Here is a 17,199-nt window from a genome sequence, read left to right as displayed (position 1 = left end):
TTAATGTGTGTCCCTGCTTGGCCCTGCCATGATGCACCTTGCCCAGGGCCAGCAGTGCTCCAGCCCATGATGCTGCCTTTGGTTCCTGAGGGTTTCCTGAGATCTCAAATGCAGGACCCAAGAAATACTGGCAGCTGTCCAGCATGAAAAACCGAACTGTTTGCTTTTCCCTAGTAACTGAAATCTGTTTTCTCTCCTGTCATTGCCCTCTGTCCCTCCCTGGCAGGTTTGGAGGCTCGTTTTGCAGTGGCTGCACGCTGCCACCATGGCACGGAGACTCCTGGGAATGGGGCCCTTCTCCCTCCTCAGCCTTGGAGTCCTGCTCCTGCTCCTGGCTCTCCCTGCTGATGCTGGGTAAGGTGGTGAATGCTGAGCTGTTGGCCAAGGCTGCTGTCCTGTTACTGAACTTAAATGTCCCGGGGTCAGGACGTGTATGAGGCAGTCCAGGGCAAAGCACTAAAGGGTCTCTGCTGTGTTTACCCTCCTCCCCATGTCCCCATCCCCATGCCTTCTCCCCAGAGGCTGTTCAGTCCCTAACATGGCTCACACTGGCATTATTTGAGGTGCTGTCACTGAGATCAGTTGTCAGCAATTTTTTGCAACAAAACCTATTTTGAGATTTGGTCTCTTCACAATTCATTCTGGGCAAGGACTTTGCTTGCCTGAGTTTTAACCTGGAAGAGAGATTCCCCCCACCCCATTTAATATTTTAATACTATTTTCAAGAGCAGAAAATCAATCTGCCTCATCTGTTTGTCTGTTAGTGGTGTAATGACCCATGGGCAGCACACCTGACCTGCTGCAGCACTGGGGTTCTCTGCCACCCTGGCTGCTCTCCTGTGCCTGGGTGTGCTCTGGCTGTCCTGGCAAGGAGAGTGCTGCTGCCAGCCTCACCTTCCCAGCCTCTGGGAGCTGTCTGGAGGGGATGAAAGCCTGTCAGTCCATGACTGCATCCCACCAGAGCCTTTGCTGGGTGAGCTTGGGGAGCGCTTCGATGCAGATGTGGGGAGGGAGGAGCTCTGCACAGAGAGAGAGAAATAATGCAAATAATACATGACTTCTATAAAACATTTAGAAAAGCCTTTAGAGTGCCAGTTATGGACACAAATGTTGTCTGCTGAGTTACAAGTCCAGAAGGGATCAAGGATCTTTGTGCATGAAAAGATGTTGGTGCTGCCCCTCCTGCCCTGCTCTGCTTTATCTGTTTGGATTTGACTTTGCAGCTTGCCCTGCCCTGTGAGTGCTGACCCTGCACGGGCACAGTGAGCCCTGGCCTCTCACCCCATCCCCACAATGGCTCTGGGGGCTCCCCATGCCCTGTGCCTGCAGCTCTGCCCTCCTCCCTGCTGCCTTTTCCTCCCCACCCTGTATTCAGGGTGCTGCTGTTCCCCTGCCACCCAGGGATTGCTCACAGTACTGATCCCCAGGAGGATTTGCTTCCCAAATTGTGTGTGAGGGCACCCCTGTGCTGATGTGGCACAGCTCCCCAGAGAGCCTGTGCACAGGTGGCAAGGTAATGACTTTTCCTCAAGCCTATCCTAATTAAATTTGCTGTAAACCTCCGTCCTTCCTGCCTAGAGGATTTTAATTATTTTAAAACCTTGATCCCGCACATCTCTTTGCAGTCCCTTTATGCCTTGCTAAAGGGCAGCTTTAGCTTTATGTTGAGGTGAGGTGAGGCAGCCCAGAGCTCTCCTGGTAAAAGAATTATTAGCCCAAATCAGGTGCCAAGCACGGGTGCTGCTGCCTCTCCCTTGCCTGCACCTTCCCTTGTCCTGCCTACGCTGCTCTTCCCCCAGCACCTCCCAAGTGGATCCCACACTGCTCACATTGAAGTCAAACCCTCAAATGTCAGGCTAACTAAAACAGCTTTGAAATTTGTAAACTCATTTTTCCCATCACTGCTGAGCCTCCGCCAGGAGTTCCTTCACAAAAATCCATCCTCTAGCTCTTTATATTATGGGTAATTTTTAAAGATAGCTTATAAAACATTAATGAATGAGCTTTTCATGAGCATGCTAGCTATTCATAAGTTATAGATGGTTATATACTCATCAGCAGACACTGGGACAGATTGCTTTTAACCATGACATCTATTGAAAGCTGGTACAATTGAAACCCCACTAATTACTGCAGGCACTTGTTAAATTTCTCAAAACTCTTCTTACCTGCAGGGAGTTCAAGTCCAGATGAAAAGCCAAAACCAGCATTTGGATTCAGCTGGAAATCTTGGAGGCTGTGATGCAGTTTGTAATGCCAGACATGTTTTGATGTTTGGATCTGGCAGGTTGCATTAGGGCTGGGTCAGGTGTTATCCCAACAATGCCTCACCCTATGTAAACTAGAATTTCAGCACTGGGTTACCCTGGGTTACTGGGAGGCTCAACTTCCTGGCTTGACCACTCCTCCAGGTGTTGCTTTGCTAAAAAACAGAGGCCAGGTGGTCCTGGGAGAGGTGGGATGTGCCCTTGGAGAAGCAGACCTCAGGCACTTGACAGGAAATTTCCCAGAGTGTTTGGTCAATGAAACCAATGAAAATTAATGTCAGAATTGCCCAAAAGGGAATATTTCAATTAACTGCAGCATTCTAAATAGTATTGATTCAACCTGACTCTAGAAGTACCCATACCCTGCTCTCAATTTTTCCTCTTTTGCTAGGAAATACTCTCTGTACTTCTTTTATCTTACAGAATCTGGGTTTTCTGTTGGGTGAACACTTTTATAGAGAACTCTGGCACTTGTCACCTTACTGACACTTGACAGTGTATTTACAGGTGCATCAGCAGTGTCAGGGGTAACCAGTCTGACCAGAAGGGATGCAGCAAGATTAAGCTTTGAACTCCTTAAATAATATCCATTTTCTGTAGTTTTTTTGTCAGTTTTATTATTTTTCCCCCAGTTATTTCATGATGCATGCTGAAACCAGTGGTTGCCACACATCAAAGGACATAAGGCTGGGGTAGGAAGGAAAGGGGCAGAAGTGTTAGAAAGTGACAATTTAGGGGCTTTTCTTCCCCCAGCATTACATTTCTGATGGCCACAGGTGCTGTCCTTGGTAATTGGAACCATGATTTGCATGTCCACCAGCTCTGTCTGTGGCATTCAGGGTGTTCCTCTGGCCAGTTCTCCCCAGTTATTCACCTCTCCATTTAGTGCCAATTTACCAGTCAGAGCTTCCCTGCTCCCAGAGGGCTCCTGTAGCTGCTGCTGAGCATCCCTCTGCTTCAGCTGCCTTTTTTCCCCTGCCTGGCTGGGCTCTCTCAGCCGCCTCACTGCCTGTTTGTGCCTCTTAATCTTTCTTTTTGCCTCATTTCTCTCTCTGTTATTTCCTCTTCCATCTTCCTTGAAAACTCTTCATCTCTATAGATTTTTCTTTTTGTTTTCTGTTACTTAATCTTCTGCCTTTCCATTTGTTTTGGTCCTAACAGCTATTTTTGCTGGGGAAAGCTGTGCTTGAAGCCATAGTACTGCTGCTCTGTGCCATCTGAAATCTCTTTTAGAGGCAGGTGGTTCCAGAAGGACTCACAATCTCCTTTTCTGTTGATTGAAAGGGAGACACAAAATGCAAATGTATTACTTGAGCCCCTTGTGTTTGCAAAACGGCATTGAAGATTTTGTTCGGTGAGATGTGCTTTTTTTAGAGGAATTTACTCCTTGTTTTATTCCACCTGGGGCAGAATGTGTTCTGAGGAAATCATCTTGTTTGGGGGCTTCCAGGCTTCTTGTGTTGAGCAGAGATGGGAATGTGGAAGCTCATTTGTTTTTATAAGCAGGGAAAAGTTCAGCAAACTGCAGGGATGGTTCACTAAGTGTTTTAATGATGAGGCTTTAAGCCTGTTTACAGAATTCCTATTTTTCTGTCTCACCTCTTCCCTGGGGTAGAGATCTTTTGAAATGGCTCAATCTGCCAAATAGCTGGTGTCACTTCTTCCTTGCTGCCTGTAAGGAGACAGTGGCACTTCAATAACTCAGCTTCCCACAGCCTCTGCTCAGAAAATGCCCATTTTAGGGGCAGGCAAGGGATGCTGGGGCATTCCTGTTAAAACAGGGCTCCTAAACCACTCCCTGTGGTGCAGTGGTGGGTCCCACATGGTGGATCTGGGCAGGGAAAGGTGGGGAGCTCTGTGAGGACAGAAGGGAGCTGATGTTGTTCAGAAATCCCTGTGGTGTGTGCAAACACAAATTTACCAAAATCTGAATGCCATCCTGCCCTTCAGGCCCTTCCCTCCCTGTAGCTCTGGGAAAGGTGGGATGCGGACAGTGGGGAGCTCTGTGAGGACAGAGAGGAGCTGATCAGAAATCCCTGTGGTGAATCCTGCAAACACACAAATTCACCAAAACCTGAATCCCATCCTGCCCTTCAGGCCCATGCCCTGTGGTGAGTCCTCCAAACACACAAATTTACCAAACCTGAGTCCATCCTGCCCTTCAGGCCCTTCCCTCCCTGTAGCTCTGGGAGCACACACAGTGTAGATTTCCCCTCTAACCCTCTCTCCTGGTTTTTCCCCCCTCTCCCCGTGCCAGGCTCTCTCAGAAGCATGTCTCAGACGTGGTGGATGACAGCAAGGACAACATCACCATTTTCACACGCATCCTGGACCGGCTCCTGGATGGCTACGACAACCGCCTGCGGCCTGGCCTCGGAGGTCAGTGGTGCTCCCTGCAGCCCTCAGCAGGGACAGGCAGCTCTGATGGCTCTGGCACTGCCATGAGGGTGGGCTGTTCACTGCCAGGCTTGCTTTGGGGCTGTTTTGAGGGCGTTTGGTGTCAAATTTGCAGGCAACCCCAACGAGGGATGTGACGGTGTTCACAGGGGTTCTTGGATGAGGGAAGAGATGAGAATGTTGACTCCATGTTTCAGAAGGCTTGATTTATTATTTTATTATATATATTACATTAAAACTATACTAAAAGAATAGAAGAAAAGGTTTCATCAGAAGGCTGGCTAAGAATAGAATCAGAAAGAATGATAAAGCTTCTGTCTTGGACAGAGAGTCCGAGCCTGCTGACTGTGATTGGCCATTAATTAGAAACAACCACATGAGCCAATCACAGATGCACCTGTTGCATTCCACAGCAGCAGATAACCATTGTTTACATTTTGTTCCTGAGGTCTCTCAGCTTCTCAGGAGGAAAAATCCTAAGGAAAGGATTTTTCATGAAAAGATGTCTGTGACAGGGTAGAATTTTGATACTAGTGAAGGCTATAGCAAAATTTTCTTGCCTATCAATGCTGTCTTTTTTGAGCCTTTATTTTCCCATGATGTCTTCTCAAAAGTTATTTCTACCTCTGTTTGGCTTTTGATATTTAATTTTCCAGTGGCACCTGTACTGAACACATTTGTTTCATTTCAGATGGTTACTATCAAAAGGCTAATTAATTATTTTATTATACTATATTATTCTATACTGTATTACACTATATTGCATCTAAACTGAATCTGCCAAGCACTCAACTCTGCACACACTGCCCAGAATCTCGTGACTGTCACCCAACAGTCCCGACACACACACACAAACCTGGCCCTGACAGGCCAAGGAAACAAAACACCATCACTCTGGGTAAACAATCTCCATGTTGCATTCTGCTTTGGCACAACACAGGCACAGCAAATGATAAGAATTGTGTTTTCTTTCTCTGGGTTCAAAGAATGTGAATTCCAAAAATATTCTTGGGAAGAATTGTGCCTTGCTTTTCTCTGTGAGGAGAAATGTGGGGCTACAGTTTGGCTGTTGTGTATCTCATGGGCTGAGAGTCCCAGGGTGCTGTGGTGGCCTGTGACAGTGCAAAGACAGGCCTGCAGATGGAGCAGCTGTGGGTGAACCTATTCCTGCTATTTTAGAGACAGGGAAAAAAAATCCCTTTCAGAAATGCTGATACCTTCATTGAGGGGCAGAGCGTGTCCAGAGAAAAGGTCTGGACACAACTCTGACGAAGAGCAGCTGGGGGAGACCAGCCTGGAGAAAAGGGGAGACATTCTCACTTTCTGCATCTCCCTGAAAGGTTAGAGCCTGGAGAAAAGGGGAGACATTGTCACATTCTACAGCTTCCTGAAAGAAGGTTGGAGCCGGGTGTGGGTCCATCTGTTCTCCAAGGAAACTAATGACAGGACAAGAGGAGATGGCCTCAGGTTGCCCCAAGGGAGGTTTAGATTACATGTAAGGAAAAACTTTTCACAGAAAGGGTTGTAAAGCACTGGAAAGGGCTCTCTGGGAGATGGTAGAGCCAGCATCCCTGAAAGTGTTGGTGTGGCACCTGAGGACATGGGTCAGTGCTGAACATGGTGATGCTGCTGGCTGTACAGTTGGACTTGGTGACCTTTCCCAACCTGAACCATTCTGTGGCTCTGTACCACCAGCTTGCAGAACCTTCAGCTCATGTTGGTGTTGATTTTAGTCAGTTTGCTTTGCTCTATCTCCACATCTTCTCAGTGATTTCCTATGCAGCTGTCACCTGGCAAGCTCTCCCCCCTTGTGCTGCTCTGGGCACCGGGCACTCACCCAGGCCCTGAGCTGCCTTCAGCACTGCTGCCAACATTGCTGCTGCTGCTGCTGCAGCGCCTCTCTGCAAGCTCCTGCACTTGTCTGAGGTGCCTCAGAAGGAAAAACCTTCCCACCTAATGCCTACAGCTAGAGTCAGCATCATCTAAGGGGGCAGAAGAAACAGGGAGATGTGTGGGGAAGAGAGGTGTGAGATTAGGGAGATGTGGGCCTGGGTGGTTTCCTGGTGTGTTGTTGCTGTGGCAGAGGTGGCCCCTCTCAGGTGCTGACAGCTGGGGCTGGGAGGGGATGTCCCTGCACTGCTCTGGGCTCTCCTCACCAAAGCTGTGCTGCTGCTGCTGCTGGTAATTCCCACCCAGAGTTGGAGTCACCATGTGCTGTCCCATTTTCTGCAGTCCTGCTGCCAAAAGCTGCTTTGCTGAGCTCTTGCATGCTGATGGGATCTCCTGGAATGTCCCTTTCCTTCCCCAGAGCAGCCCTGGCTCTCCCAGCCCCATGCCCAGCTCTGTGCCACAGCCCTGTGCCCTGCAGCTGCCCTTTGGGACCATGCCAAGCAGGAAGGGCTTTCCCAGCAAGCATCCTCCCCTCTGCTGTGCTGCAGGACCCGGGCAGGAAAGGGTTACAGTGTCTGCATAAGCAATCAGTCAGTTTTATTGCTTTTGTTGCTTGTTTCTTTCCCCCAGAATTAACTGTGGTCCCACTAATAGCTTTGCTTCCTCGAGTCTCCCCGATGGCTGTATTGATTTAAGTGAAACGAGCTCTGCACGAGGGCTGAGGGGCATTTCTGCTCACTGCAGGCTCAGCTGCAGACAAGGCTGCTCAGTATTAACAAGAGGAGTCCCAAGAGCCCCTTGCTGAGGAAGTTCAAACCTTTCTTGCAACATCTTTGCTCTGTTGCTTTAGATCCTTTAATAACGTGTTTAACATAATAAATTGCCTTTGCCCGAGCCAGCCTTGCCTGTTTAAGGACTGCTCTCACCTCCTTGCTGGGGCTCCCTGCAGAGCCTCCTTTATGCACCTGGAGCTCCCTAGAGCAGGAGAGGGGAGATGTGGCCAGGAGAAGGAGGTGGAACTGCCTGAGCAAGGCTGAGATGTCCTGTGCCCAAAAAGAAGAGATGCTGAAGTGGTGGGATGCAGATGAAGGGACCACAAGAGATTCTTAGTGAATGACAGAGCATTGAGGCACTCTAGCAGACCCAGGTGGGAGGTGGTGATGAGGGCTGCAGGTTTTGGGGGCTCTTGACTGGCAGTGAGTTGTCCTCTGTGTGTGGAGCAGCCTGGTGAGCCAGGCTCTCCCCAGTTTTGGTTGTTTTTCCCAAGGCTGAAGCCTTGAAGGTCTCTCAGGAGGAGAATTGGAGAGAAAGACCTCTCCCACTGCTGCTGGTGGCCAGAGAAGCAGAAATGGTCCTGCTGCAGGCTCCAGAGTTTGGGGTTAATGGAAGAGCATGGTGTGGGCTCTCTTATCTTACAGAATCTGGGTTTTCTGTTGGGTGAACACTTTATTAGAGAGCTCCAAGCCAGCTCTGGTATTTGCCACCTTACTGACACTTGTCAGTGTATTTACAGGTGCACCAGCAGTGTCAGGGGTAACCAGTCTGAGCAGATGGCATGCAGCAGGATTAAGCTTTGAACTCCTTAAATAATATTCCTTTTCCTGTAGTTTTTTGTCCAAGGCTGTGTGAGGGCTGGGAAAGGGATTGCCTTGCTCCCCATGAGCAGCTGTCCTGCAGTGGGACTGGACCATGGACAAGGAACTGGTTTTCCTGTAAGACAGAACTGGGCAGTCCCTGTAGTGTCCCCATTTCCCTTGGGAATGTTTTCCATTGGTTTTCTGAAGATGTCAGGGAAGAACATCCATACCCTGTAATGGAAAGGGCAGATGTGGTGCTCTCGTGTCCACACAGGCTGCTGGAACGATGGAGTTCCCTAAATTTGGTGTAAACCTGTGTGAAGCAGGACATTCAGGCTCTTTGCCTGGCTGCTTTTCCTGCTCTGGCTGAGATGGCCCTGCAGACATTTGGGGCGTGGAGGGCTGAGCAGGGTTTGGGGCTGCAGCACCTCTCGGGGCTCTGCAGTGCTGTGTGTGCTCAGCCCTGTCCCCTCCCTCCGCTCCCTGTGCACCAGGAGCTGAGCAGTGTTTGTTTAGACTTTGGGAGAAGACACTGTGTAAGCAACAGAGTGTTAATGTGGTGACTTCTCCCCTCAAGATAGCCTCTTTGTATTTATTTTCTTATCCCCTCTGCTTTCACCATCTGCTGCCACCCACTCTAATAGCTGCCATGCCAGAGCTCCTCTTGCTGCCAGGATGCTGCAGGCATGAGCTGAAGCAAGTGATGAGGCTGCTCTGGAGTGCCTCTGCTGCTGCAGAGCCAGGCTCCAGGTGAGCATGGCCCTGTCCCCAAACAGGCTCCAGGTGAGCATGGGCCTGTCCCCAACAGGCTCCAGGTGAGCATGGCCCTGTCCCCAACAGGCTCCAGGTGAGCATGGGCCTGTCCCCAGACAGGCTCCAGGTGAGCATGGCTCTGTCCCCAAACAGGCTCCAGGTGAGCATGGGCCTGTCCCCAACAGGCTCCAGGTGAGCATGGCCCTGTCCCCAAACAGGCTCCAGGTGAGCATGGCCCTGTCCCCAACAGGCTCCAGGTGAGCATGGCTCTGTCCCCAACAGGCTCCAGGTGAGCATGGCCCTGTCCCCAACAGGCTCCAGGTGAGCATGGCCATGTTCCCAAACAGGCTCCAGGTGAGCATGGGCCTGTCCCTAAAGGGGCTCCAGGTGAGCATGGGCCTGTCCCCAACAGGCTCCAGGTGAGCATGGCCCTGTCCCTAAAGGGGCTCCAGGTGAGTGTGGCCCTGTCCCCAACAGGCTCCAGGTGAGCATGGCCCTGTCCCCAGACAGGCTCCAGGTGAGCATGGGCCTGTCCCTAAAGGGGCTCCAGGTGAGCATGGCCCAGTCCCCAGACAGGCTCCAGGTGAGCATGGCTCTGTCCCCAACAGGCTCCAGGTGAGCATGGCCCTGTCCCCAGACAGGCTCCAGGTGAGCATGGGCCTGTCCCTAAAGGGGCTCCAGGTGAGCATGGCCCTGCCTGCTGCCCCTGCCCCAAGCAGGGCACAGCCAGGCCAGCCAGGAGTCCCTGCTGTCCTGAGGCAAGGTGCCGATTTGGGAGCACAGTTCTTCAGAGGAAAGTGGCTGTCAGAGCCCTTCTCCTGCAGTGAGCCCCTGCAGCACTGGGGACAGGACCATTTTTGTCACAGTGTCTGGCAGGAGGTTTCTCCCTGGTTCTGCCCACTGGATTCCTCTTAGGAACAGAGCTGAGTCTCTTCTGTGGCCTGATGACCATGGAAAGACAGTCTGTGCTCGGGGAAGGGAGAGCTGCATAACCAGAACATCTCCTAGGGCTCAGAGTGGGGCAGGAGAGGGAGGAGCTGTCAGCACAAAGGCTCTGTTTCCCTGGGAGAGCAGGGGGCAGATTGGTTTTTAACTCAGGAGAGAACAGTGATGGACCCTGAGGGAATGGAGACATCTGCTGTCATGACCAACCTTGCAGGATCACAAAATGTCCTGAGAGAGCTTCCATGGGCAGCACAGGCCTCTGCTCCTGGTGTGGAGCTGTGAAGTCACACAGATGCTCTGCCCAGCCTGCAGGGCTTTACTGAGAAGTGTCTGTCTCCATCTCTCAGGTTCTCCTTGCTGGGGCTCCCTGCAGAGCCTCCTTTATGCACCTGGAGCTTCCCTGGAGCTCTCTAGAGCAGGAGAGGGGAGATGTGGCCAGGAGAAGGAGGTGGAACTGCCTGAGCAAGGCTGAGATGTCCTGTGCCCAAAAAGAAGAGATGCTGAAGTGGTGGGATGCAGATGAAGGGACTACAAGAGATTCTTAGTGAATGACAGATGTCCTAAAACAATCTGTGTGTCCTTGCAGTCCTTACAGGGCCACTGTGTCCAGCACAGTGACCATGAGGGAGAACACAGAGGTTGGGGGTTCCAGGGTCAGTGGTGCTCCCTGGACAGCTGAACCCCCTCCAGTTTATTCCTAATTGATGGTATTTGGCAAATGGAACAGAGCCATGCTAGGAATGCCTGGGCAGGGCCAGGAGGGGACATTTCCAGGGTTTCCCTTCCTTACAGCCTGCTTTAAATATGCTTTGGCAGTGTAGGGCTATTACTGCTGGAGGAGGAGGCATGTGGGACCTTCCCACAGCTGCCTGCAAAGCAAAAGGGAAATTTCCAGCTCAGGCCTGTGGTGCCTTTTCTCCATCCTTAAGCTGTCAGCTCTGTCTTGCCAATGGTTTCTATCTGTTAATATTTATCCTGCTGTTGTATTTCCATGATTACTTTGTCAGCACAGCACACCTTGGTTGGAATTTCTTTTGTTTCCTCTTTCTGTGTTGCAATGTCTCTTCCTGCTCTTTTAAGGATGGTGTGGTTTGGCAGGATGGCTCCTGAGGAACATCTGTATCCCCTGCCTGGCCACTGGCTGCTCCACAGGGCCAGGGCTGTGCCTGAGGTACATTTGGGGTGAGGCTGAGGAACCCAGAGGGCATTTGGACAAAGTCTCTGTGTTGAGTGGTTGGGAAGAATTCCTGAAAACTGCTGGGCTTTCCCAGGGCATGCCAGGAGGGAAGGATTTTTGCCCCAAGGGAGAGGAGAAGAGTGGAGGCTGCTGAGTTTTCTGAAAGATGAGTTGTAAACATCCTAGATAAGCCAGTTTCTCCAATTGCAATTAACAAGCAATTTGTAGCACGTTAAGCAGCCAGGCTGGGATCGATGGGTGTTATCCCTCCTGGATGCAGCATGGCTGACAAGGGAACTCCTGGTGTTTCCCTGAAGCCTCTCTGGAGTCCCTGAGCAGCTCAGCCCTGCTGAGGGGTGGTGGCTGCTCAGCATCCTGCCAGGCCAGCTCTGCACCAGGGGCTTCTGAGGTTTGGGAGCCTCCTGAAATGTCCTTGGGGTTTAGCAGGACCAGCAAACACTGACACCTGGATTAAAGCAGCATAATTCCTTGGGCAGAGCAAGGCCCCTCACCCCTTGGGTTCCTTCTCCTTTGGGGACAGGTGTGGCACCCATTCCTTGTCCCTGGGGTGGTCCCATCCAGGCAGAGGGGGAGGCCCAGTTTTTACCCTCCCAACTGGGTCTATCCAGAGGGTGAAAGCAGCCCAGGCTCCTCTCTCCACTGTGCTGCTCTTTGATGTCAGCACCTCAGGACCTGGGGCAGTCAGGGCCTGCTGCTCACAGCAGGGCTCACATCAGGGGTGCCCACCTGGCCTGTGGTGCCTTTTCTGTGTCCTTACTGTGTCAGCTCTGTCTTGCCAATGGTTTTGATCTGTTAATATTTATCCTGCTGTTGTATTTCCGTGATTATTTTGTCAGCAAAGTGCACCTCAGTTGGGGTTTCTCCTGTTTCCTTTTTCTGCAGTGCAATGTCTCTTCCTGCTCCTTTAATGATGGTGTGGTTTGGCAGGATGGCTCCTGAGGAACATCTGTGTCCCTGTCTGGCCACCTGCATTTCACTAATTCCAGTGCTGATGACCAGCAGGGTTTGGATTTGGGTTCAGAGCAGCTCCCTTTAGGTTGGGACATTCGCAGGAGATGCTTGGTGTGCTGCACCTCAGTGCATCTGTCATTTTGGCCTGACCTCCTGCAGGTGAGGGCTTGTCTGTTACTGTGGGAGCACTAAGGCACAGGGGCTGAAATAGAATAATTAAATTACAGAACTGCCTTCTCTTGAAAGTACAGTACTGTCCAAAATGAAACAGCAAGACCTTATCTGCCTGGCAGGAACCAAGAAGAAATCTGTTTGCAGTGACATTAACCTATAACAGTGGTAAAAAATGTTAAATTGTTCAGATTGAAGTTTATGGAACTTTTATTTCCTAAAATCTGGATGAAATGTTGAAATTGACCTTTTTACTTGAGTATAGGTTTTTCAGGTATGTGTGATAAAGCTGCCTCAGAAACAATATCTAGCTCTAGTGTTTGTGTGATAGAAACATGAGATGACAAACAGAGTTGTCCTCTGTTGTTTATTACAATTTCTAGGGTTTTGAGTCTGTGTTTAATCTGTTTTTCTGTCTTAATGTTCCAGTTCTCCCAACTTCTCATCTCTTCTCTCTGATCTGACTTCATGCTTTGTATTGATTACTCCAGGGAGGAATTTGATCCTTTCTTAGAAAAAAACCAAAATCCATGTCTTATCTCAGATTTTTGTCTCTGTCTGAGCTTCCTTGATGAGTTTTAATTTGAAGCTGAGGCATTGCCTGAACAGCATTTCCTTCTGTTTACCTTTCTGGGCATCAGGGACCCTGCTCTGCTCGTCAAACTTCTGAAGTCAAGATCTGTCTGTGAACAAATTAAAGAAAGGTTGTGTTGCCCTCGAGGGCAGCTCTCCAAAGGCAGCTTTGCTGTGGATTTGCAGAGCCCTGGTGCTCTCCTCTGTGGCCCAGAATCCCTGGTGGTGCTGCTGTTTACACCCCTGGTGCACAGCTGTGTGTGAAAAGCCTTGCACACATCAGAAGGCAGTCGAGGAGCACGGCCCTGACAGCTGTGCCTAAGGGTGGAAGTCTTCTCTTAAATAAGTTATGAATGTGCTGAGGGCAACACAAGCCTCTATCAAAGCTTCAGGGGTGTCACAAGAACCAGGGAGGGCTCAGGAATCCACTGTGAAAGGAGATTGATTGCTTTTGGTGTGAAACACCTGGCTTTGGGTCACACTGGTGCTGTGGGGGCAGCTGGCAGAGCTGTGAGGGGGTCACCACGCCAGGTCTGTGCCTGCCACCCTCATGTGGCCAAAATCCATCACCAGCATTGTGTGCACGCTCCTGGGCTCTCCAGAGCAGCCCAGCCAAGCCCCTGGGCTGTGATTTGTGAGAAGGAGAAATGTTCCTCCTGCTCCTGTGGGTGCGTCTTTTAGCCCAGCCAAGCTCCTGGACTGTGATTTGTTAGAAGTGTTTCTCCTGCTCCTGTGGGTGCCTTTTTTAGCCCAGCCAAGCCCCTGGGCTGTGGGGCTGTGATTTGTGAGGAGAAGCGTTCCTCCTGCTCCTGTGGGTGCCTTTTTTAGCTGGTCCCTCTCCTGGGCTGTGGGGCTGTGATTTGTGAAAATAAGTGTTTTTCCTGCTCCTGTGGGTGCCTTTTTTACCCCAGCCAAGCCCCTGGGCTGTGATTTGTGAGAAGTGTTTCTCCTGCTCCTGTGGGTGCCGTTTTTTAGCTGGTGCCTTCCCTGGCTGTGTGTTTCCAGCTAGGAGCTCTCACCCTGCCCTGCACCCACACATGTAGGCAAGAAGATTTTCCCCAAGGAGCAAGAGATATTTCTAGGAAAGGAAAGGCAGCTGGAGGGGGTTTTTTGCCCCAGTAATATGCACTGGAGTGTCTCAGAGCTGCAGTGCTGGCTCAGCCACCTGCAGTGAAGCAGTGTGAGTGTCGGGCAGCTGCTCCCTGCCCGAGGGGGAGCTGTGCATGTGTCAGAGATGGGATGATGGTGTTTGTTTATAATGGCTCTGGAAGGCGATAGCTGATGTTTCAGCATGTTGAACATGTGTTAGATGGGTTTAAGAACATTAGTAGATGATGTTATAGATGGCTGTAAACTGCTTGTGAGGATGTCTTTATTGATCTGTTGGACTATGGCAGCTTCTCCTTTATTAGAATTTCCATTCGTTCAGGCCCATGTAAAGGATTTATAATGGGGCTTTGATATGGATTGAGAAATAAGATTGTTTTATTGGATGTTATGGAGTTTAAAAACAACTTTAATTGGTTTGTTCTGGGAAGCTGGTGGTGAAACAACTGGTCAAATACTGAGGAAATAGCAGCTATTTTATTTGTTGAGCTGGAGGATAAAATGTTTGCAGCAGTTCATGTGGTAATATAGAGGTATTGTTTATGTCTGATGAAGCAAAGTCATTGATTGTGTTGGTGGTGAATTTCAGCCCTGATCCACCTGGAAGAAGCAATCAAATCACATCTATCTGAGCCCCCTGTGGAGGGGGGATTAATGCTGCTGCTTCAGACCTGTTAGCTTCTTAATGCTGTTCCATTTATTTAAAGGTTATTGTTTGATTAAATAAAAATACTGGAGTGTTGGTGAGAGTGGAGGATGCATGAGGCTATGAGGCTAAACTGTGCAGGGTCCCTTAAGCAAAGACTATTAAAAGTCAGAGGGAAATACCCTGTTGCAGTAAGTGGCAAAACCATCACCTGGTGGGACAGGAATTTCCTGTAATATTTCTTTGTAGCTAACTTGTAGCTGAACTTTAAAAATGTGCCTCTGAAGGATGTGCAGCTAATGTTTATTAAAAAGAAAAAAAGAGTGCTTGTGGAGTACTGACAATTATAGGCACAGAGTATAGCCTAGAGAGGGATTTTAATCTGCAATTTGCATTGTGAGGAAAGGACACCCCGTTCTCTTTACCTTCTGGAAGGATATAATTCCAACCAAAGTGCTGAGAACAACAGGCATAGAAGAAGCATATGATTTTTTTATTTTTTTCCCCCTCTCCCAACCTGCTGGAAAATCCTATTGATGACAAAGTTCAGGCTGAGTCAGTGGATGGAACAACTCGTGACTGGAGCAAAATAAATTGTGTCTGAAAAGCCAGGATGCTGTTTGGACGTTGCAAAAGCCACTTCAGACAGCTCTGGTTTGGAAAGATCAGTTGTGATAGGAGAAACTTTGCTGAGGAAAGGGTCTGAGGAGCATAACAAACCCCCCCAAAGCACAGCCAGAGGCTCTGCACAGGCCTTGGTGCATCCTTCAGAGCTCTTGTTGAGGAAGTTTTGTGTCCATACAGGCCAGATCAGGGTTTTTTTACTCTCCTGCATTCATTCTTACTCATCTGGTTTCTTATCATGTAGATGTCACTTTAGCCAGCTGTGGCCACTGTCCTGCAAAAAATGCAAACTCTGTGGGGTTTTGTCCCCCCCCCAAGTTGTGTTTTATCTTAAGGGTCTTAAGTGCACATGTGGGAATTGAATTCCAGGCTCTTGTGCATGAAAGGTGAGAGCTCTTTCCTTTGGAGAGATGCACCTGGTCTTGCCCGAGTTTGAAAACACCTTTTCCTAGAAAAGAGCCTTTTCTGCTTTCATGAGGAAGGGTTAAAAAACAAAAGCATGAAACCTCCTTTCTCCTTCCCTGATCAATCTGGCCATGGTTATGAGAGAAGCTTTCTGATAGCTCCTCTTTGTCATGTCATGTCAATACCATTAAGGCCACTTTGGCAAGGGAAGCAATGTATAATTAATCTGCAAATCAGTAAGGAGGATGTGATTTTTATACAAAGGAGAAGGTCTTTAACTGCAGAAGGCTTTGTGTGGGCATGGCCATGCTTGGATGGGACCTCCCTGGAGCATCCCTGTCCCAGCAGCTCCCCTGAGTGACACACCTTCAGTGGGGCCCATTTGCTGCTCTCCAGCAAAAGGACTGAGTCTACAAATAATTGGGAACCAGGTGGGGCAAGGCTGAGGTCAGGAGTATGCAAGTGCCCCTGAACACCTGCCCAGTGAGTTGGCTGAGCCAGAAAAATATCTTTAAGACTTTGCCTCCATCCACTGGTTTTGTTGTTTTGGGTTTTTTAAAGCTTCGGCTCAATTGGAATTATTATTATTTTGATGCAGAACGCATTAAAAAGGGAAAAGGAAAAAAATCCAAGCCCTATCTGGACTGATTTGTTCCCAGAAAGATGTTCAATTTTGTATGTATAATTGAAAGGGGCTAAATATAGCTGTATTAATATTTATGGGCCTTATGTTGGAGTCAATACAAGAGTTGCTGTTCAAGGCAATTAAGCTTTACCTTTTCACATGTAGGATTTCGGTGTTTGGAGATGACATTAGTGGTGTGACCTGCATCCAAGAGAGAAAACACTAAAAGCATGTCACCATCTGTGGAGTATGATACCCTGTATTTAGTGCTGTTTGCTGACAGGCAGTTTGTCTCCAGCGAGGCTGATCTCTCCAGGGCAGGGCTGCTGTCTTAATAGCAGGGAAATCAGAGCTCTGGGAGGCTTGCAGGAGAGCTGGCCCTGCTGTGTTTAGGGAGGACCTGAGCCACGAGCCTCTGGTGACATCACAAAGTGAGGATTGCCCACCTCTGCTGCAGGGGATAAAGGGAAAAGCGTGATGGTGGCACTGGATGGATCCCGTTTGTGCTCACACCACCCACACCCCAGAGCTGGAGCACAGGAAATGTGACTCTGGGAGGCCTCTGTGTGCCCTGTGCCAGGGCTCAGGCTCTCTGTGCCTGTCTGCAGGGCCAGTCACAACCTTCATGTCACCAAAGCACCGAGAAAGCAAATCCTGTCCGGGGCTCTGTAGGGAGCGTGTGCACGGGGAATTAGGTCGGGGCTGGGAGGATGAAAACAAGTCAGTTTGCATGAATAACAAAGGCAAAGTGATGGTGTGCTGGATTTCTGAAGCACTGCCTTTCAAGAGAAGGGTATCACTGGGATAACACGACAAGAATCCTGGCAGGGGCTGAATTGCCCTGCATTGCTGCTTTTTGGGAGCTGCAGCTCCTCGCTGCTCCAGTTAACAAAGAGCTGCTGGATGCTGTAAAATCTCTCACTGATAGGGAGTGTCTGAGTCCTGCCTGTCTCCTAAATTTGATCAATGTGTCAGGCTTTTTCTTTCTTCCATCTGGCTCTGACAACTGCCTTGGGGAAGGAGGGCTGCAGCAAGGAGCCTTGCTCGGGTTGACCTGCCCTCCCCAGGGC

The 17,199-nt window shown here is 49.6% G+C and overlaps 1 protein-coding gene across 1 annotated transcript in view; it reads left to right on the top strand.

Annotated features, from left to right (window-relative positions):
• Nucleotides 1–265: 265 nt before the first annotated feature.
• The window catches only part of LOC132079924 (gamma-aminobutyric acid receptor subunit alpha-3-like), a 64,743-nt gene continuing 47,809 nt past the window's right edge, over nt 266–17,199 (top strand). Inside the window, exons 1-2 of the mRNA XM_059482811.1 lie at nt 266–354; nt 4,525–4,646. Coding sequence (XP_059338794.1) covers nt 266–354; nt 4,525–4,646 — 211 coding nt within the window. The remainder of the gene's footprint in view (nt 355–4,524; nt 4,647–17,199) is intronic.

The sequence above is a fragment of the Ammospiza nelsoni genome, chromosome 15 (assembly GCF_027579445.1).
Source record: "Ammospiza nelsoni isolate bAmmNel1 chromosome 15, bAmmNel1.pri, whole genome shotgun sequence".
NCBI classification, from domain to species: domain Eukaryota; kingdom Metazoa; phylum Chordata; class Aves; order Passeriformes; family Passerellidae; genus Ammospiza; species Ammospiza nelsoni.
The sequence above is the reverse complement of the archived record's forward strand: the minus strand, read 5'-3'. Positions and strand labels throughout refer to the sequence as shown.